This window comes from Mixia osmundae, assembly GCF_000708205.1.
Source record: "Mixia osmundae IAM 14324 unplaced genomic scaffold scaffold_1, whole genome shotgun sequence".
Classification (NCBI taxonomy): domain Eukaryota; kingdom Fungi; phylum Basidiomycota; class Mixiomycetes; order Mixiales; family Mixiaceae; genus Mixia; species Mixia osmundae.
Genome location: NW_014575563.1, coordinates 27,374 through 46,285, shown reverse-complemented (window position 1 = coordinate 46,285; position 18,912 = coordinate 27,374). Strand labels below are relative to the sequence as shown.

Below are 18,912 nucleotides of genomic sequence, written 5' to 3'. Positions count from 1 at the left end.
AGTCCGGCCATCCTCGAGTTGCTTGCCGGCAAAGATGAGGCGCTGTTGGTCAGGTGGGATGCCCTCCTTATCCTGGATCTTTGCCTTGACGTTGTCAATCGTATCAGATGATTCGACCTCTAAGCGAGCAGCGACGAGTCAGCGACGATGCTCGGCCAAAGCGCTCGGCTGTAAGCTCACCGAGGGTGATGGTCTTGCCAGTCAATGTCTTGACGAAGATTTGCATGTTTGTGTCTGACTTAGGGTAGGTCTAGCGTCGATGGGTAGATTGGTTGGGTGTCAGATCAAGGTCCGATGAGGCGAGTCAAGATCGGTGATGGAGAGGCGAGCAAAGATATCGGACGTCAGCACCTACTCACCGATCTGCTGAGGATCATGCAAGCTCACCTCTATATCGCTTTGCTTCTTCACTCTCTTCTGTCTCGAGCTGTGAGTGGCCACGCCCGGCTCGCTTCACTATTTAAATCTGATTTAAGCCGAAACGGAGTTGGCTGTAAAAAGTTTTGCTACTTTCCCGCGAGAAGATTCTCTGTGCGCGATGCATTTTGCTGAGAACCGTGACCCAACAGATGATCGAGTGGGCTTTGCAGCAGCAAGACAAGAGGCTAACTCTTCTGGCGTGTCAATCTGCGACGCCGTGGATCTGCAGGCATCGCTAGGTAGGCCAGACGCTCACAGGGCTGACGTTTGCTTGTACATATTCATCCCCATGCTGCGGTAGTACTGCTTGTCCTGTCAACGATGAAGCTGAGACCACAGATGAGGCTGACCTGTAGTTGACAATGAGCTGTTTGTCGGTCGCAAAGCACTGTCAATCTCATTCAATGTTGATGATCTCTGCGGCACGAACGACAGGGTTTACCTGATAGAGACTGATCACGGTATCGTCAGGACTTGGGCTGAAGGAAGCATTGATGTAGAGAAACTGAACATGTGAGGCCTACTTTCAGCGTGGAAGCACATGCACTGGGGGCCAGCCTACCAGCGCATCCTGTGCTTTCCAACTGAGCTCCTTGCGCAGGAAATTGATGACAGTCTGGAAGCGGTTGCTGGCTGTGATCTTGAAGACTGTTCGCCATAGGTTATCCTCGTCAACCGTCGCTGATGCCGATGGCGAATTCGGTACTGACAATTCTGCTTCATGATCGGCGCATTGCCTGTCGCCTTGAACCTCACGACGACTGTGCAGGGCTGCTGTTGAGATCCAGAGACACCACCTAGCACTGCTGCACACCTTTGAAAGTGTCCTTCGGCAAGATCGCCTCAGATGGAGTGGGCGTGATAGCAGCAGGCTGAGAGGCAGCGGGCTGAACATCCGACGTTACGTTTGGCAGCACTTGCTCTCGTAGACGAGGACTCAATGCAGCAGGCACGGCCTCCTTCTTCGCCGCTTTCGGCCCGATGGGAGCGAACAAGCCTGCATTCCTGAGCTCGGGACTAGCTGCCAAGGCCTTGTTGCTGCTCGACGACGCTGTCGATGATGCCGACGATTGTCGTGGCATCTGCAGGCCCGACATGGCGGACGACCTCTGCTCAGGTGTCCGTGATGCACGGCTCAGTCAGCCCGGCGCAGTCGCAGACTGGCTCGAGGTCGATCTTAACCGGCTTGATCGATGGGTACTGCACTGAGAGCTGTCAAGCCAAGCGCGCGTGGACCGTCCGAGCAGCGTCGGCAGCGGGCCCTGCGAACGCTGCAGCCAAGATGGTGGCAGCGACCCGGTTGCAGAATCCATTGGCGGCCCCAGAACGAGCTTATATAGCACTCGGACTGGAAGGATCGGCCAACAAGCTCGGCATCGGCGTCATCCGACATTCACCTGTCGAGACTACCCTCGAGCGCTCCTCACCAGCTTCACCGGCCACTTATGCTTGCAAATCTTCCAACGCCCAAGTCCAGGTACTCTCAAACGTGCGCCATACATACATCACACCTCCCGGAACGGGCTTCCAGCCGGGAGATACCGCTCGACATCACCGACAATGGATCATGCGAGTGACCAAGAAAGCACTTCTCGCGGCCAAGCTGGACATGAGCCAGGTCGATTGCGTTTGCTTCACAAAGGGTAAGCCCTCTGCATGATCAAGGCCCTCCTTTCTCAGCACCTGTACAGGGCCAGGCATGGGCGCTCCTCTGCAGACGGTCGCCTTTGTCGCGCGCATTCTTGCGACGATGTACGGAAAGCCGCTCATAGGCGTCAATCACTGCGTCGGTCGTGCGTGGATGCGCTCGCTGACAGACACCTGCTGATCAATCCGCCTCAAAAGATATTGAGATGGGTCGCACGATCACCTCCGCCCTCAATCCGGTGGTTTTGTACGTGTCTGGTGGCAACACTCAGATCATCGCCTACTCGCATCAGCGCTACCGTATTTTCGGCGAGACGCTCGACATTGCCGTTGGCAACTGCCTGGATCGCTTCGCGCGCATCGTCGGTCTCCCAAACGATCCAAGTCCTGGTTACAATATCGAGCTCGCGGCCCGAAAGCAAGTCGGTTCCGCGGCTTCCTGGACCTTTGCTGATGCCACCCCCAGAGGATCGAAGCTTCTGGCGATGCCATACGCAACCAAGGGCATGGATGTCATGCTGGGTGGCATACTTGCTAGTGCGGCAGCCTGGACGCGCCATCCTCGCTTCAAGCAATCAGCTCTGGCATCTGATCCCGCCTCCCTTGACGATCTCCACCTCGCCCAGGACGACCCAAAGGACGATTGTGATGCTCAGGATAGTGAGACTGACGACGGTTTCACGACCGAGGACCTCTGTTTCTCGCTGCAAGAGACTATCTTTGCTATGCTCGTCGAAATTACAGAACGCGCGATGGCTCATATAGGCAGTCGAGAAGTCCTTATCGTCGGTGGAGTAGGCTGTGAGCGTAGTCTGCAAATCACTCAGAGAGCCATCTGCTGATGTACAGCTGGCAGGCAATGAGAGGTTACAACAGATGATGGGCATCATGGCCTCTGAGCGGGGTGGCAGTGTGTTCGCGACGGACGAAAAGTTTGCATCTCGCCTTGTTTATCATCGGCATGCGTACTTACAGACAGGCCTCCAGATTCTGCATAGACAATGGCATCATGATTGCGCACGCTGGCCTGCTCAGTCATCGCATGGGCTTCGCTACCAGACTGGAACACTCAACGATCACGCAGCGCTTCAGGACAGATCAGGTACTTGTCAATTGGCGTGCGTGATGTGCATGTAAAGATAAAACAACAATTGTCTATTGGGCAGTGATTGCCTCTGTGCTCTCTTGATGCTTGATGTCTTGCGCCTCTGTCGCTTGCGCTGCTGACGCGCAAGCAACTTGCCAGCCTGGCACAAGCTGACTGCGATGTCGTTCGACCAGCGCGTCCCAATGATGCCACCATATCGCATTAAGGTACTCATCTCTATCGCCGGGCCTGGGCCTGGCCGTCCAGGGCTTGTCCAGGATGTAGTGAATATTGCAAACTTCCTCATCTTGCCACAGCTCTTCATGACACGTGCGCAGAGTCTTCAATGCGTTGTAACGGTAGCTGAGGGGCTGCCAGCGGTTGCGATAAACGAGCGCAAGCAGTTCTTGATCTGGAAATCTAAAGGAATGCACGAGTTGCGAGGTTTTGAGCGCCGTCAGGAGATCCTCATAAGCCGACAAGGATGGCTGAAGGATCACGAGGCCGGAATTCAGCAAATGATGCGTCTCTGGCGAATCTGGCAGTATCTGAGGTGGCTGTGCTGCCTGTGTGCACATATATGCGCAATTTTGGGGTATCCTGTCAGCTAGCGTAAGCAAAGACGCGCAGGTCTGTTCTGTGATGTCTGACCAATCTTCAGGGTATGTAGATATCTCTCTTGGATTGCAAGTGCATGCATGCGTGGCTGCAATGTGGTCGGCGGGGAGTTGCATCCCCATGAGATCGTCAATATTGCGATTGAGTAGCATGTCGATATCGAGCAGAATGACCCTCTGTTAGTGCGTGTGTAAAGGATCTTGCTATACGCGGATGCTGAAACATACCTCATACTCTGTGAACCGAAAGGCTGCCAGCTTCGTCCATGTGTCGTCAAAGCGCGCACCAGCAGCAAACTGTGAAGGAGCTGCACCATCCAGTCTGGCAGGAGGATCCAGTCGGTCGACGCAGCGAACGAGCACACTGGCAGAGTATGTGGCTGCGAGCCAACTCAGAAAGGCGTTGGCTTCGATGTCCTGCTCAAAATCGCGAGTGATCATGACGAGGAGTGGGTAGCGTGTGCCGACTGTGTGCATGCTATGCAACAAGACGAAAAGGCCGGCCAGATAGCTACGTTTCGTCAAGAGCGTTGCAAAGACCTTGCGAGGCTCGCTGACGTTTGCAGAGCTGTTGTAGGGCATCTTGCCAATATGTACAGGCGGTGAACGAAGTGGGAGGGCAAGTGCAGATAGCGTGAGCGATACGCCCTCTCGCAAATTCAGCGCGAAGGCGGACAGGATGTTCTCGCGTTTATCGATGGACGACCTTTGCTGGCGAGAGCCGCGCTGCATACTGCCGCTGGATCGTGGATGTACGGTGCGGCTGACTGAGCAGGACCGAACGTGCACAGCCCGCGCAAACGCCGGCGAGTGCTGCAAAAAGCTATAGGGCAGCTTAGCGGATACCGTAGACGGGCGCGATTTACAAGCTGCTGCCTTTGCTGAGCTCGTTGACCCAGATGCTATCGGTCACTTGTCGAGCGATTGCATCAGCAGTGAAAGCTCTTTCTGATGACCGGGTGCAGTGCCCCGCGCTTCAGCCGATCACAAGCACCATAAGACTGCGAGCAGTATGACAGCGGTGCCAAAGTGTCCACGCCGGTCTGTGAGAGCACTGTCTCACAGCCAGAGCGATTCGTCTCGTGCGTAGCTTGCCGGCTCGCCTTGTCGTTGCTTCGGCCATAGTGATCGGACTTGCTTCCGCGGGTCATCGGCATCATCGATGACCCTGTCGATCGGTTGGCCAATCAAAGTCGTCAGATGGCTCGAGCTTATATTCGCGACACCATCCTCATTGCTCTCCACATCCGAACGGAGCAGAGGACTACTAGGAACATATACTTTACACCACTATGCCGTCTCAGCAAGTCTTCAACAAGCCCGATGGAGCTATCTATACTACCTCGGTAAGTCGAACTCTTTGCCACTCGGTCCAGCGGGCATAATCGCCCACTGCTACCGGGCGCTTGCTCTGTGTGCCACATCGCTGACTTGCCTTGTTTCTCTTTTCATTTCATGCCAATGTCTCCTCATCGAACCATCGAATTGCCCTTCTTTACGCCCGGCTCGACGCATACGATCGCTTCTTCCTCTCTGGGCTATCAATGCCTTTGCCACACGACCACGGCGTATCACCTACCTGTCTTCCAATCGCTGCCCGTGTCCTGTTATCTGCCACACGCAGAACGGAGCACCCTATCCGGAGCCATACGAGGCCCAGCGTGTCGGACGCAATGGACCTCTGCTCCTTCAGGATTTCCACCACATCGGTCGGTCTAGTCTGCCATGGCTTTCAATTAGGCATGCTCAACCATCTTCTGATCACAGATCTGCTTGCGCACTTTGACCGCGAGAGGATCCCGGAGCGTGTAGTACATGCCAAGGGTCACGGCGCCCACGGTACCTTCGAGGTCACTGATGACATCACCGACATCTGCATGGCCAAGCTGTTCTCCAAAGTAGGCAACACCGCCAAGATCACCGCTCGATTCTCGACTGTCGGTGGCGAATCCGGTTCAGCAGACACTGCGCGTGACCCACGAGGCTTCTCCGTCAAGATCAGAACAGAGGAAGGCAACTGGGACCTCGTCTACAACAACACCCCTATCTTCTTCCTGCGTGATCCAGCCAAGTTCCCCCACTTCATCCACAGTAAGTCCTCGCGTATATACACACACAGCCCTCATCTCACAACTTGCCTATCCAGCCCAAAAGCGAGACCCGCAGTCTCACTTGAAGGATGCTGATATGTTCCACGACTACCTGTCACAAAATCCAGAGGCTATTCATCAGGTGATGATCCTCTTTGGTGACCGTGGCGTGCCCGACGGCTATCGCTTCATGCACGGCTACTCGGGCCATACTCACAAGTTCGTCAATAAAAATGGCGATTTCGTCTACACGCAAATCCACTTGCGCTCAGATCAGGGTGTCAAGTTCCTCACACAAGCCAAGGCTGTCGAGCTTGCCGGCGCCAATCCCGATTATGCCGGCCAGGATCTATTCGAGGCCATTGAGAACGGCCATTTCCCATCCTGGACCATGTACGTTCAGACAATGACACCCGATCAAGCCGAGAAGTTCCGCTACAACATCCTCGACTTGACCAAGACTTGGTCACACAAGGAGTACCCTCTTCGCAAAGTAGGCAAGATGACTCTGAATGAGAACATCCAAAACGTACGCCATCCTCCATTATATTCCAGGTTCACGATCTGACAATCTCCCACAGTACTTCCAAGAGGTTGAGTCAGTCGCTTTTGCGCCCAGTCATCTCATCCCCGGCATTGAGCCGAGCGCCGATCCAGTCCTGCAATCTCGTCTGTTCTCCTACCCCGACACGCACAGATACAGACTTGGTGTCAACTACCAGCAATTGCCGGTGAACCGACCAGTCAGCGAAGTCGCAAATTTCCAACGCGATGGCGCTGCTGCCTTTTACAACCAGGGCTCTCGACCAAACTATCAATCGTCGATCCAGACGCTCTCTTATGTCAAGCGGCCTTACACCATGACCACCCACGAGGTTTTCCTGGGCGCAGCAGCAGCCGATCTGTCAGAGGTAACCGAGCTCGACTTTGAGCAGCCCCGAGATCTCTGGCAGCGCGTGTTCGATGACGCCGCCAAGGATCGCTTTGTTGACAATATCTCAGGACACTTGAGCGGTGCCAAGAAGCCCGAGATCCGCCAGCGCATGCTGTCGGTCTTTGCCGCCGTCGACCAGGATCTCAGCAATCGCATCGCAAAGGCCATCGGCGAGAAGCCTCAGAAGCCTGTCGCATATAAGCCCGCTTCGGAGGCGTACCGCTTCGCACCCAATCTCAATGGCAAGCCCGTGCCCAGCAACGCTGTCAACGGCCTCACCTCTCTGACCGCATAATCTGTGGTTGCCCATCGCGCGACGTATTGCGTCTCGCGTATAGCACTTATTGTCTGATCTATGAAATCATTTACACGTCTCCAGAGAAGTTCTACGATCATTGTAACCTACGTAAGCCTTGGTAAGAGCTAGTAGTGATCTCTCAGTCGCTCATCCAACTTACATGTTGGCCAACGTCCGAGGAGTGCGATGCGTCGCGTCGACGCGATTTATTACTTGGCACGGCGGACGGACGGCGCACAAATCTGAGCAAAAATGCCACGGCTCACAAGACGGAGTGAATCCTTAGAAGCTGGTGCGGCGGGTCCGTCGACGGGGCCATCAGCTAGCAAGGCACGCAAGACTACCAGTGGACGACGAATCGTGCCCGACGAAGAGGAGCAGGATGGGCCCTTGCCTCATGACCAGCAATCCCGGGGCCAAGAGCTAGACGAGGAAATCAATGAGGATGCGATCGCTGGCAAGATCGATCCAGAATGGTTGGACAGACCTCTGGACAGGCGTGTTGCAGGCATCAAGCTACAAGCATTGATAGCAGCCTATCATCGCCTCGACAGCACCGCCAATTCTGTCACGGAACGCTACGTGGATGCCGTTGCGACCCTCTGCGAAGCCCACGGGCCGACGACCACGAATGACTTATCGAGCGACGTCGAAGAGCGCAAAGAGGCTACTGCAGCCACAGTTGACGCGGTAAGGCTGCACGACCACCCTGGTGATAGACCGTCGGCTGAGCAAGGGTCCAGGAGATTCAACGGGCAGATCGGCAGATCAGGAAGTTCGTCGATGCGACGATGCAGCTTCGATTCCAACGGGATGCAGTCAAGGCAGTGTCGCAGGAGCTTGATAGTGGTCGACCGGTCGTTCGTCGAAGAGCGCCAGGCGCGAGACCACTGCTGAAAGATCATGCAGATCAAACCCGGGGCGAAGTATGAGGCTATGATCTCAATTTCGTCGGCCGCATACGACGCTAAGACGCCCCGCCGAAGATACCTAGAAGCTCAACACTGGCAAAACTTTCGCAAGAATGTGTGGGTAAGCGCTCTCTTCGACGCCACATTGCCAGTACTAACGCGGCACGCCAAGGAACGCCTACACGAAGAGGCGATGCCTAATCTCAAACAGTATCTCCCGCCCGGTCAGTGACTGTCCACGGTCCGTTTTGATTGCAGACTGAAGCTCCTTACTGCAGAGACTGGCGACGAAGACGACAGTGACAGTGACGTCGAGCTGGGCGCTTCCAAGCAAAACTTTGTTTGTCCGATAACGCTGAGACCCCTACTCGATCCCGTCACATCGTGCGTCTTGCGCCTTTGTATTGAGTGCAACACTGATTTTTTGCCAATGCAGAGACAAGTGCGGCCACTCTTATGATCAGAAGGGCATTCGAGAGTACCTTACTCAAAGCGATCATCGAGGACGACCAAAAGAATGCCCCACATCTGGCTGCAATCAGATGATTACCTTGCACAACCTATCGGCTAACCGCGACCTCGCTCGCCGAGCAGCTAATTGGGAGCGCCAGGACACCAACCGCGAGGAGACCTCAGTCAATGACAACAAGTATCATGACATCGACAGCGAGACCGAATAATGCCATACGCTCTACAGCTGAACGAACGATCAGAAGCTCTGAAAAGCTCCTGGGAAGCCCGAAGCGATTGCGAAGTAGCGCTTGATGTCACCCAAAAATTGCCAGGTCAAAAAGTATGCGTCTGAGAGCGTCTGTCACTACGAATGATAGCTCGATAGAGCCGAAGATCTTACAAATTTGGAGCGCAAGATCCGCGAGCAGCCCGAGGAACATGCCGATGTACACTTTGTGCGGCGATGCACATAGCTGACTTGGCAGCTTTGTCGTCGGCAAAAGCGCGACGGCTGTCATATTGAGTACTGCGATCGTTGCGGTGCTGTTCGACGAAATTGTCGCGTTCGGCCACAGGACGCCGTCGTTAACGCATTCCCAGGTGATAACAGCGACGTTGCTGTTGAGCAGGAAGATCACCAAGATGGCTCGTATCGCGCTTAGCAAAATTGACGCTGGCCACAGATAGAATGCCAATCGCGTCAGCATCCAAGAGGACTGGGCGAAGCCAAGGGTCATTAGTGAAGCCATAGCTGCGCTGGCGAACGATGTGCACGCAAACACGAGCGGCTCTGGATATCGGCTAAAGTAGAAGTCGCCATACTTGAGCAGAAAGATTGCGCCGAGTACCGCCTCAATCAAGATGAGTATGGCGAGGCAGATCGAGCCCGAGCGCAAAGGAAACAGGCAAAAGCAGTTGTTGCACCACATTCTTGCTGTCCCGTTGATATAGTCGATGTGAAGCACACCGACAGATCGGGGTTCATGTCAGTGCATTGCTGCCCAAGGCGCATCCTAAGATTCGAGATTTGAGGGGCGTTTCTTCAGCGTGAACCATGTCAAAAGTATCAGGACGCGTGGTCGCGACGCATCCACGTGATCCGGGAGCTTTGTCTGTTTGACCAACGAGCAGCAGTCCAGTCGGCCAGCAATCAGACGCGGCGCCAGAGATACTGAAGCATCTCTGCCTCAGCCGAGAGCTGCTCCCTGTCAGGTAGCGGCGTCAAAAGCCTGGCGCCGGCCTCGTAACCTCACCAAGGACTCACACAACGATGCAGCACGCCAGCAGCGTGGAACGCCAGCCAGGCAAGTCTCCGGAGAACTCGATGCACAGGCTGCACGATCGAAGCGAATATGAGAGCACCTACGCTAGCACGGATTTGCCCGATACGATGTTGCAAGCACTGTCAACGCCTCACATGCTGCCCGTTCCGACATCATATGCCCCTGACCTCGCAGGCAATAGCGAAGCTGCGCAAGGCATGCATGATTCGGAATCGAGTGCATTCATACATCCTGCTCTCATCAGCGCACTCGCTTCCAGTGGTTCGAAGGAATCGCTCAATCGCGTCTCAGACCCTCTGCAAGGCGGCAGTCCTGTCAAGCGAAGCGAGCTCATCCGCGGCAGCGCTGCCTCGCCACAGCAGCCACTCAATGGCGCACAGGATCTGCGCTCAGTTCCGGTGCGCTGGACAAGCGCATCAGCTGCCACTCAGGGTGTAGTGTATGCCTTTGACGGAGACGAAAGCCTCTCGGCTGGCAGTTCGTATGATCAGGCAGCTCCGTCCGACAGCCAGCTCAGCCGCGCATATGTTCTCTCTCAGCCGGCCTCACGACAGTCTTCATTGGCAGCTTCAAATGGCACGCGCAAAGCCGTCCGAGCTAGATCGAAAGATTCAGAACGCGAAAAACCGGCGCGCTATCATGACGTGCCAAACAACATACAGGACTCGGACGAAGAGGATACAGATGGTGCCCGCCCAGACGGGTCTATCCCTTACGATCCGGAGACCAACGAACGCGTCTTCATATGCAGCTATTGCGGCAAGGAGTACAACGGAAAGCATGCTCGTAGCATCTGGCGACGGCATCTCAACGACAAGCACAAAATTCCGCTCAGTCAACAGCCTCGGAAGACCCGCTGGGATAACGGTGAGCTTCAGTCTCCCTTCATTGGAGCCTCTTTGGCTTACACAGGTCTAATCTGACAGATGCTAATAGACCGAAAGATGACGAGGAGAGGAGGCAGCGCACGCTCGAGTCTAAGCGACGTTGGGCGCGAAAAAACCGCGAAGCGCAGCGTGCGAAAGATCGGGAAGCCATGGCTGCCGCCGGGCTGGTCCCGCGAGGCACGCCGAAACGAGAGAAAGCTGCTGTCAAATCCCGTCGCGAGAGTCCCGGCAACACAGAAATTTCGCGACCACTTCCCAGCGTGAGGCAGTCGAATGACTACATGTCATCCAGTCGATCTGATGGACCGCCGACTAATCACGTGGATGTCTTTGGCTCGATGCCAATCACTCGCGCACTCTCCGACAGCGCACTCGAGCCTCGCAGGTACATCGAGCTCCAGGAACCTGAACCAGCTTCCACCGGGCCCCAGCCTGGCTCTGCCGAAGCAGCCTCGATTCTACTTGCTCTTGCCACGTCTGCCTCATCGTCTCCTGCGCCTGGCAATGTACAGTCTGACGAGGATTTTGAGGATCCGGACAGAGAATCGATGACCAAGCAGACACGATCTTCCCAACCCCCGAGGCACATACCATCATCTGGAGGGCGTAAGCGTAGCATGCTCCTCGATACCTTGCAGGTCAACACACAAGAGCAGCCATTTTACAAGAGAACGCGACATATGTCGTATGATTCGCGTGTACCTTTTGCTGCCTCCACACTACGTATCGAGCAATCTTCACCGGAAGTGTTCAGTCGCGGCAGTCATAGTGACAGCGAATCAATGACCAGTCCTGTCAACAGCAATGCCATGCTAGCTGGACCCAGCATGCTATCCAGGCGTAGACGGGCAGTCTCAGCCCAGCCCGCAATCGCGGGTGACTTGTCGGGTGATGATGATGCTATGACCTTTCCGCCCCTGCTGACCTCGCCTATCATCGAGATGCATCGAGCTGAGAAGGGAGTCTCGTCCACTCCGCCGGCTTTTGGCAGTCACAACAGCATGCGACCTCCAGGTCCTTCGTCATCCTCGTCTTATAGCGTGCTCAACACGCCGCATCTGCCAATGGCAGCCCCAGCAACGATCGGCAGAAAGCTGCCGTCCTTCTATCTCGCTCAAACTGGTCATGCCTCGATACCAACGCCATTTCGGGGCTTCTATCATCCGGAAGCAAAGTCGTCGCCAGCGGGCCCGCTCGGCTATCATCATGCACTCAATCGAGACGGCGGCGATCTTTTCTCAAGCCCTGCTCATCCATCGATGAGCCGATCACTTGGTCTGTGCCCTACAGACACACATCGTAAGCACAAGTGCTCGATACTCCAATAGGTACTAACAGCTCCTCTAGATCACGCGTATCAGCACGCATTACCCGAAGGTACTGATCCGGCTTGGCTGCAATCGAGTCCCGTCGTTCGCAAGCATCTCGCGAACAAACGCAAATAGGTGCTATCTGCACCCGCTGGATCAACCCATGTCAGACTAGTACTGCATTGCAATACACATTGAGCACGATCGATGATCTATGCGAGCGGCAGGGAGCATATCTCGCAGTCTATCGCACTTGCTGAGTTTTCATAGGTGCAGTGTGGGCATATCTTGACGCCAGGAACGTCGTCAACGCCAGCGGTGTCTTGCAAGGCGTTCGGTGGCACACCAACATCAGGTATTTCGGCAAAACTGTCATCCATCACGGCATTTGCGGAAGTAGGAGCTGCGTGCTCTCGAGCGATTGCTGACAGTGTCTGCCAACTGTCCGAGGCGAGCAGAGCTTGTATATACTGCAGACGACTTGTCTCATCGCTGACGCCGGCGAGCTTGCAAAGAAGATCAAAAGTAGCCTGCGATGCATGTCAGTTCATATCGGAGAAGCATAAGGGATTATGAACCTCGTCCAAGATGCTCATGGAATCGATGAAACATAGCAGGTGCCAGTCGCGCAGGAAATCGCATAGTCGCTGTAATGATGCTGCATCTGGTGCCTTTCCCTTGCCATGAGATGAGATGCGCTCGGGCAATGCAGCCAGTATCGGTTCAAGGCGGGCAAAGAGCAAATCACTGGTCTGGTCTTCGAGGCCTTGTCGGCTCTCAATGGGAAAGCTACCGCCGAAGGGCATCTGAAATAGCGGTCGTGCATCTCCAGAGGGAAAGCCGTTGGTTAGCTATCTTTGAGGTAAGCGGGAGAGCAAGTAGAAAGTCTAGGCTACGCACAGAGACCAGTAAGTAATCTGTCGGAAAGCAGGGCTTGGCGCTCTCTTTGACGTCGATGCCATATCGGTTCTTGTATCGATAGAAGACGTCTGGTACGTAACGCCTCGTATTAGGTTGCGTTGCTTTGGTCTGCTCCGCGCCAGGGATCACAGACGACGGCGCGTCTTCTTCCTTGATACGTACGACAGCGGGTTCTACACTGGGCTCGATGATGTCTGCATCCACCATGGCCACCGCCTGATTGCTTGCTTGATAGGCCGTCACTTCAATCTCGCCCTGCGTGTTGCCGGTCAGGATGCAAGTGACGAATCTGCTCGAGTATCTGCCCGTGCGAGAGTATTTCGACGGATTTGGACGGAGCTGTTGCTGCTGAGCAGCAAAGATGGTCTCAAGACAGGACATGAAGTAAGATTTCGCGTGACGCTTGCTAACGACTTTGGCCTGACGCTTGGCGTCTTCGTCGTCGGGCGGTGTCAAGTCGGTGAAGATCATGCCAACGATTGTGAGCCGGCTATCGGGCGAGCCTGTTGGAATCTGCGAGGCGATACGCTGTATACGAGCCTCATCTTGCCAAGGCATGCCCAATCGCACGCCATCGGAATCTCCTTCCTGAGCTGGCTCGTGTACTGCTTCGACGACGGCTTTGACGCCCATGGGTACGCTGTCGTACGGCTCATAGTGACCAATGAGATAGCCAAACCGCTGGAGTGTCGTCTTGCGCCAGAAGGCCAGAACGTTTTCTACGATTTGAGGCGAGGCAAATTCGACGTGGTCTACCATGCGGAAGTTCTGGAGCTGGAGCGTAATAGCTGAAGGCTGACACTTTGTGCAGATGCCGTTTGGCCACGAGGCATGTGAGCCGGATGGGCAGGGCACGGCGACCTTGTAGTCTGGCTCATCAAGGGGCGGTATCCAAGAGGAGTGCAGGAGCCGTTGTTTGTTGGCTGCACTGGTGTCGAGTGAGCGGAGATAGGCTTGGAAGGAGAGATGCTTGATCTGCTTCTGCTCGTGAAATTTTGCATCGTAAGGTTCCAGAGGCATGCAGTAGTCGCACATGCTCTTGTCACCATGTTTGCACATGCGCTGATCTCTTGGCCGGCTGATCTTGCCATCGCGAGCCTGCCAGAACCTATCCACAGGATCCTCTTGGACAGCCTCCCAGGGTCTCGCCGTGTGATCTGGCTTGACTACGGAAGAGATGGTAGTCGCCGTGCTTGTGGGCTCTCCGTGAAAAGTGGTCGAGGAGCCATTGCTAATTAGGGCAGATCGATCATCTCTCTCCGCCTGAACCGTGTAGCTCACAAAGAGCAAGTCGCCATGGCTGTGGGTGCAATGCTCCATCAGGGCGGAGCCCCATAGCGCGGAGCTGACTGACTGACCCTATGCCGAGTGAAGCGAGTGAGCCTTGGAGAGTGGACAGCAAGTTCTCATCTCCTCTTGGCTTGGTACTCAGCGCGATCGTTTCTGGCTGAGCATCTGGACAGACGTTCAGGATCTGGGACAAGCCTCGCAGTGAGCTTGTACTCGCGTTGAGGAGGCAGCAAAGCTTGCCTGAGCCGAGAGGACAGAGATGTCGTCGGTTGGTTCGATCTGGAAGCGAAAGTTGCCTCTTCGACAGCGAATGCGAACGAGCTACCGATAGCACATGTCTATCAGCCTCCCGATGAGTCGCTTTGGGGCACCTCGACTGACCATGGCTGTCCTTGCTGAGTGCTCCGAAAGCCGAGTCGAACGGTCGATTCGCCGCCGCGCACGCGTAACGTGATGACTCAATAAAAAGGCGAACGCCTGCCGTCGAGCTCGTGGCCGGCTTCCATGGACGCTCCAGCGGTCAGCCGAGCCACGAATGGGCAAGCATCCTCTCCGATCGACCTGCCTCGGCCTGCCAAGCGACTGAGAGCAGCAGACCTGATGCAAGATGCAGCAAGTGCAGATGAAAAAGAGCAAGACGGCAGTGCCGGGCGGGCAAACATAGGCCAGGAGGCTGACAGCCCATCAGCTTTGGCTCGGGGCGCGGACGGAGAGCAAGATGACGCCAAGGCAGAAGACATGCTCATCTCTGCCCGTATAGACGAGCTCGACCGCCTCGAGGCAGAAGAGAGCGCTGCCAGACAATCCCACCGTCAGGGCCTTGCTGCACCGACGACCAACGGCAAGCGGCAGTCACGCAGCAATGGAGCTGCATCGGACCTCTATCTGGACACTGTCAGTCCCTCTTGCGCCCTCGTGGACAGACACTCATCCATATACAGGTCAACCGCGCCGTACTCGACTTTGACTTTGAGCGGCTCTGCTCGGTCTCATTGAGCACCATCAACGTCTACGCTTGCCTCGTCTGCGGACGATACTTCCAGGGTCGTGGTGAAAAGAGCCAGGCCTATGCACACAGCATCGGCGAGGACCATCACGTCTATATCAGCCTTGACTCCCTCAGAGTAGGTCGCCTTACTCCTCCGCGCCTGTCCATTGGCTCACACTGCTCCGATAGGTCTACGTTCTACCGGACAACTATCAGGTACACGATCCGTCTCTCAATGATATACGCTACTTGCTTCAACCTGTCTTCACCACCTCTGTCCTGACCAGACTCGACAATGCGCTTTTGCCGTCCTATGACCTTGCCGGTCGAGCCTATCTGCCAGGCTTCGTCGGTCTCAACAACATCAAGGCCAATTCTCATATGAATGTCGTCTTACAAGCGCTCATGCACGTCGTCCCTCTACGCGACTACTTCATCCTCAATTCGCAACCTGCCGCCCAAGGCCAGATCTCCACTGTCCCACCCGCACGAGACTCGCCTATGCCACCCTCAACAGATCCCGGGCCGTCTGTCTTTGAACGTGACCAGCGTTCCGAGCTCGTTCAGCGTTTTGGCACACTCTGCCGCAAAGTCTGGAACCCAAAGATGTTCAAAGCCCAGGTCTCGCCCCACGACTTTCTCCAGGAAGTCACCCTTGCGTCAGGCGGCAAGTTCAGTACAACCGAACCTGGCGATCCCCTCGAATTCCTCAGTTGGCTCCTCAATTCGCTTCATAGAGATCTAGGCGGCAGTCGTAAACGAAGCAGTAGCATCATCTACGAAGCCTTCCAAGGCGAGGTCAGACTCGAAGATCAAGCAGTGCTCGTCATGACCGAAGAGGGTTCCGAAAAGCCGCAATTCGATCTCGCGAGAGGTACGCTCGCAGTCTGTTCGTCAGGTAGCATTTCACATCTTTCGGCCCTCTAGATATCCATGGCACCAAGTCACCCTTTTTATTCCTTGTCATCGACTTACCAGCACCCCCTCTTTTCCAAGATGCAGTGAATGAGAAGAATATCATTCCGCAAGTGCCAATCGCAGACATTCTCGCAAAATATGATGGCAATACGACTGTGGTCCGTCCCAAGTGCAGGCCCGCTGCGGACTCTCGACTGATCTCGTGCACAGGAATCTGCTGGAAGGTTGCGGCGGTACAAGCTGAATCGACTGCCACCGTTTCTGATTATGCATTTCAAGCGATTCACGAGCAACAACTTTGTAGAAGAAAAGAATCCGACCATTGTCAATTACCCTCTCAAAGGTGTGGACATGGAAGAATGCTAGTCGGGCTTCTTGCACAAAGCCAATGCTTACCCCTTCAGGCAGACATCGACTCGGAAGCAATGCAAGACGATTTTTCGACAGTCTATGACCTTGTAGCAAATGTCACTCATGCTTCGACAGCCGGCACAGCGAGAGAGAACACCACCTGGACCGTCAACGTGCATACCCAGCCAGAAACGGCGAAAGGTGGCGAGGGTCGCTGGTTCCAGATTCAAGATCGTTAGTCTGCACACATCGCACGAATCAGAAGCTAATCCGTTCCGCATACAACAGTACTAGTCGAAGAGATCAATCAACAACTAGTGTTTCTCGGAGAAACCTATATCCAAGTAAGCTTCAAGCTGCTCCTGCATCCCCCCGCTTATGGTGCTTGCGTAACGACAGATATGGGAGCGCAGGCCACCGCTTGGCCAGAAGAACATCTTGCGCGTGCAAGAGGCGAGACGTCAAGACAAGATCTTGTCCACACGAGCTCGCATCGCGGCTGCCAACGTGGGCAAGGGGCCAGTCGTCCCGGCATCAAACGCCCCGAAAAAGAGCTCAAAGTTGAATATGGGCAAGCCAAAGGTCGAAAAGGGAGATAGCAACTTCGAAGTCTGACCGCTGTGTTCTTGGAGCATCTCTTTTGGTCAAAACAACAGACTGATCATTCCTCTGTCGCCTCCGATATCCTGCTCAATGGCATGCGCTCGACATTGAGACCGGATCTCATCTCCAATCGCTCATCCCTCAAGCTAGTGTCTTCTTGCGGTGCTTTGCTCGCAAAAGGCGTCACGAGCGAGGAATACGCTGGGTCCCAGCGGCCGGTAGTAAGAAGAAATCAAACGTGTCGAGTCTCGAGTACTCACAAAAGCTCGACCGCTCGGCGCCCTTTGTCAGGTAGTAAACGGGCAGACCCAGCGCGATGAAGCCGAATGCAGCTAAAGCTTCGAGAGGCGCGCTGAAGCAAGGCATGATCATCAGGAAGATGGCAACAATGCTGAAAATGATGGGCGTGGGCAGCCAAGTTCGATAAGGTCTTTGTCGTCGGTCAGCCACCGTCTGCAGACGCCAGCGAGGAAGCATTGCATACCTTTGCAGCTCGGGCTCACGTACACGGAGGTAGAGGAGGCCTGTGACGGTGGCGAGATACCAGAACCAGGAGCAGACTCCGTAGAAGGAGACGAGTGACCTGAAGTTACCTATGAGTATCATGACGACGGTCAAGGCTGACTGTAATATAATCGAGTTGACCGGCGTCTCTCTCTTTGGGTGCAGGCGAGCAAAATACTTTGGCAAATAGCCTTCCTTGCCGGCGGCATATATCAGTCGTGCGCTGGTGTAAAGCGAGCTGTTGAGCGCGCCAAAGCATGACACGGCTACAATGGCCGCAAAAGCTAGGCCGCCGACGGGCCCGAAAAGCGCGCGGCCGAAATCGAGCGCAACTGTATTGGAATGTGCGACTATATCCTGCGGCAGCACAATGAAGTAACATATGTTGGCGACTAGGAACAGTGAGATGACGGTCGACATGGAAATATGTATGACTCGAGGCAGGTCACGGGCGGTGTCTTCCATCTCTCCAGCGATATAATTCGTCTGATCCCAACCGTCATAGGACCACAAACTCGAATAGAGCGCGAGAGCATACTTGCCCGGAGAGTGAGATGAGCCTCGGAAGATGTCTTGCTGCAAACTAGGCGATTGTCGGCCGAGGCCCAGCTGCACAAAGCCCATGACGGCGATTGCAACAAGGGCAAGAAGTTTTGAGGATGTCAGCACAATCTGAGCTCGTGTGCCGATGTGTGTGCTCAGAGCATTGAGCAAGCTGACGCCGGCAACGGAAGCAATGGCGACGCCTTTGATGGCGAGGACTGGCACGTCTTGGAGTATGTCGCCTTCTACCGTGACGGCGGTGTTGAAGATGATCCTGCAAACGTACTCGCCAAAGATGATGGCAATGATGGCAGCGGAGCCAGGCTTGAGGGCCATGATGGCCGTCCAACTGAATTCAAAGCTCATGACGCTGCCGAAGCTGTAATTGAGATAGGCTTGTGCGCCGCCGTTGAGCGGGATGGCAGAGCCCAGCTCGGCGAAGGAAGCAGCACCCGTCCATGCGAGCAAACCGGAGCCGAGCCAGACGAGGAGTGAGGCACCGACTGAGCCTGTGTCTGCAGTGATCGTACCGGGCGTGGAGAAGATGCCGGAGCCAATCTGAAGACCGACGACGAGCGCGATGCCGTTGACCAAGCCGAGCGGTCTCTCTGGCACTGTGCGACGGTTGTTCGTCTCATCTTCCGAAAGCGGGAGTGGAAGCAGGTTGGACGCAAAGTCGAACGAGAGTGACGAAAGCGTGGCGGAGCGCAGCCTTCCCGGTCTCTGCTGCGCGGCACTCTCGTCGCCGTCACCATCGTCTTGCTCGGGATCGGCTCGTCCATCTGCGAACGAGTCTTGCATCTATGCCAGCATGCTAGTCGTGAGGCGTGGAGTCGAGCCGCTGGCCAAGCAGCGAG

The 18,912-nt window shown here is 55.2% G+C and overlaps 11 protein-coding genes across 11 annotated transcripts in view; 5 read left to right on the top strand and 6 right to left on the bottom strand.

The window, feature by feature from the left end:
* L969DRAFT_106962 (uncharacterized protein) overlaps positions 1–396 on the bottom strand; it is a 1,397-nt gene extending 1,001 nt beyond the window's left edge. Inside the window, exons 1-3 of the mRNA XM_014714985.1 lie at positions 388–396; positions 199–250; positions 14–119 (exon numbers count right to left, since the gene is read on the bottom strand). Of these exons, the coding sequence (XP_014570471.1) occupies positions 14–119; positions 199–226 (134 nt within the window). The 5' untranslated portion in view covers positions 227–250; positions 388–396. The remainder of the gene's footprint in view (positions 1–13; positions 120–198; positions 251–387) is intronic.
* A 281-nt stretch (positions 397–677) lies between these two features.
* On the bottom strand, positions 678–1,183 carry L969DRAFT_83648 (uncharacterized protein). The gene is made up of 5 exons (XM_014714984.1): positions 1,131–1,183; positions 983–1,068; positions 863–925; positions 771–808; positions 678–723 (listed from the first exon to the last, which is right to left on the bottom strand). The coding sequence occupies exons 1-5, from the start codon at positions 1,141–1,143 to the stop codon at positions 702–704; spliced, it is 222 nt and encodes a 73-aa protein (XP_014570470.1). The 5' UTR covers positions 1,144–1,183; the 3' UTR covers positions 678–701.
* A 519-nt stretch (positions 1,184–1,702) lies between these two features.
* Positions 1,703–3,193, top strand: L969DRAFT_91291 (uncharacterized protein; the record flags this gene model as incomplete). Its single annotated transcript, XM_014714983.1, has 6 exons — positions 1,703–2,063; positions 2,112–2,213; positions 2,266–2,485; positions 2,534–2,868; positions 2,924–2,999; positions 3,055–3,193. 6 exons carry the CDS (start codon positions 1,703–1,705, stop codon positions 3,191–3,193), a joined length of 1,233 nt encoding a protein of 410 aa, XP_014570469.1.
* A 29-nt stretch (positions 3,194–3,222) lies between these two features.
* On the bottom strand, positions 3,223–4,503 carry L969DRAFT_91290 (glycosyltransferase family 8 protein; the record flags this gene model as incomplete). Its single annotated transcript, XM_014714982.1, has 3 exons — positions 3,223–3,754; positions 3,806–3,948; positions 4,000–4,503. The coding sequence occupies 3 exons, from the start codon at positions 4,501–4,503 to the stop codon at positions 3,223–3,225; spliced, it is 1,179 nt and encodes a 392-aa protein (XP_014570468.1).
* Positions 4,504–5,024: 521 nt separating this feature from the next.
* L969DRAFT_55797 (uncharacterized protein) lies at positions 5,025–7,171 on the top strand. Its single transcript, XM_014714981.1, has 5 exons — positions 5,025–5,117; positions 5,396–5,480; positions 5,539–5,862; positions 5,918–6,390; positions 6,443–7,171. Exons 1-5 carry the CDS (start codon positions 5,064–5,066, stop codon positions 7,088–7,090), a joined length of 1,584 nt encoding a protein of 527 aa, XP_014570467.1. The 5' UTR covers positions 5,025–5,063; the 3' UTR covers positions 7,091–7,171.
* A 174-nt stretch (positions 7,172–7,345) lies between these two features.
* Positions 7,346–8,684, top strand: L969DRAFT_91288 (uncharacterized protein; the record flags this gene model as incomplete). The annotated part of the gene is made up of 6 exons (XM_014714980.1): positions 7,346–7,783; positions 7,837–7,953; positions 8,003–8,125; positions 8,177–8,228; positions 8,283–8,388; positions 8,441–8,684. The coding sequence occupies 6 exons, from the start codon at positions 7,346–7,348 to the stop codon at positions 8,682–8,684; spliced, it is 1,080 nt and encodes a 359-aa protein (XP_014570466.1).
* Positions 8,610–9,386, bottom strand: L969DRAFT_55795 (uncharacterized protein; the record flags this gene model as incomplete). Its single annotated transcript, XM_014714979.1, has 2 exons — positions 8,610–8,805; positions 8,858–9,386. The coding sequence occupies 2 exons, from the start codon at positions 9,384–9,386 to the stop codon at positions 8,714–8,716; spliced, it is 621 nt and encodes a 206-aa protein (XP_014570465.1). The 3' UTR covers positions 8,610–8,713.
* Positions 9,387–9,727: 341 nt separating this feature from the next.
* On the top strand, positions 9,728–12,072 carry L969DRAFT_43494 (uncharacterized protein; the record flags this gene model as incomplete). The annotated part of the gene is made up of 3 exons (XM_014714978.1): positions 9,728–10,607; positions 10,667–11,926; positions 11,975–12,072. The coding sequence occupies 3 exons, from the start codon at positions 9,728–9,730 to the stop codon at positions 12,070–12,072; spliced, it is 2,238 nt and encodes a 745-aa protein (XP_014570464.1).
* Positions 12,073–12,149: 77 nt separating this feature from the next.
* Positions 12,150–14,532, bottom strand: L969DRAFT_91285 (uncharacterized protein; the record flags this gene model as incomplete). Its single annotated transcript, XM_014714977.1, has 6 exons — positions 12,150–12,467; positions 12,516–12,788; positions 12,838–14,158; positions 14,217–14,332; positions 14,389–14,469; positions 14,530–14,532. The coding sequence occupies 6 exons, from the start codon at positions 14,530–14,532 to the stop codon at positions 12,150–12,152; spliced, it is 2,112 nt and encodes a 703-aa protein (XP_014570463.1).
* A 90-nt stretch (positions 14,533–14,622) lies between these two features.
* On the top strand, positions 14,623–17,362 carry L969DRAFT_83640 (uncharacterized protein). The gene is made up of 8 exons (XM_014714976.1): positions 14,623–15,042; positions 15,090–15,272; positions 15,326–16,010; positions 16,064–16,212; positions 16,265–16,415; positions 16,463–16,639; positions 16,694–16,749; positions 16,805–17,362. Exons 1-8 carry the CDS (start codon positions 14,653–14,655, stop codon positions 17,018–17,020), a joined length of 2,007 nt encoding a protein of 668 aa, XP_014570462.1. The 5' UTR covers positions 14,623–14,652; the 3' UTR covers positions 17,021–17,362.
* On the bottom strand, positions 17,067–18,856 carry L969DRAFT_14026 (uncharacterized protein; the record flags this gene model as incomplete). The annotated part of the gene is made up of 3 exons (XM_014714858.1): positions 17,067–17,209; positions 17,269–17,438; positions 17,493–18,856. 3 exons carry the CDS (start codon positions 18,854–18,856, stop codon positions 17,067–17,069), a joined length of 1,677 nt encoding a protein of 558 aa, XP_014570344.1.
* Positions 18,857–18,912: the final 56 nt, after the last annotated feature.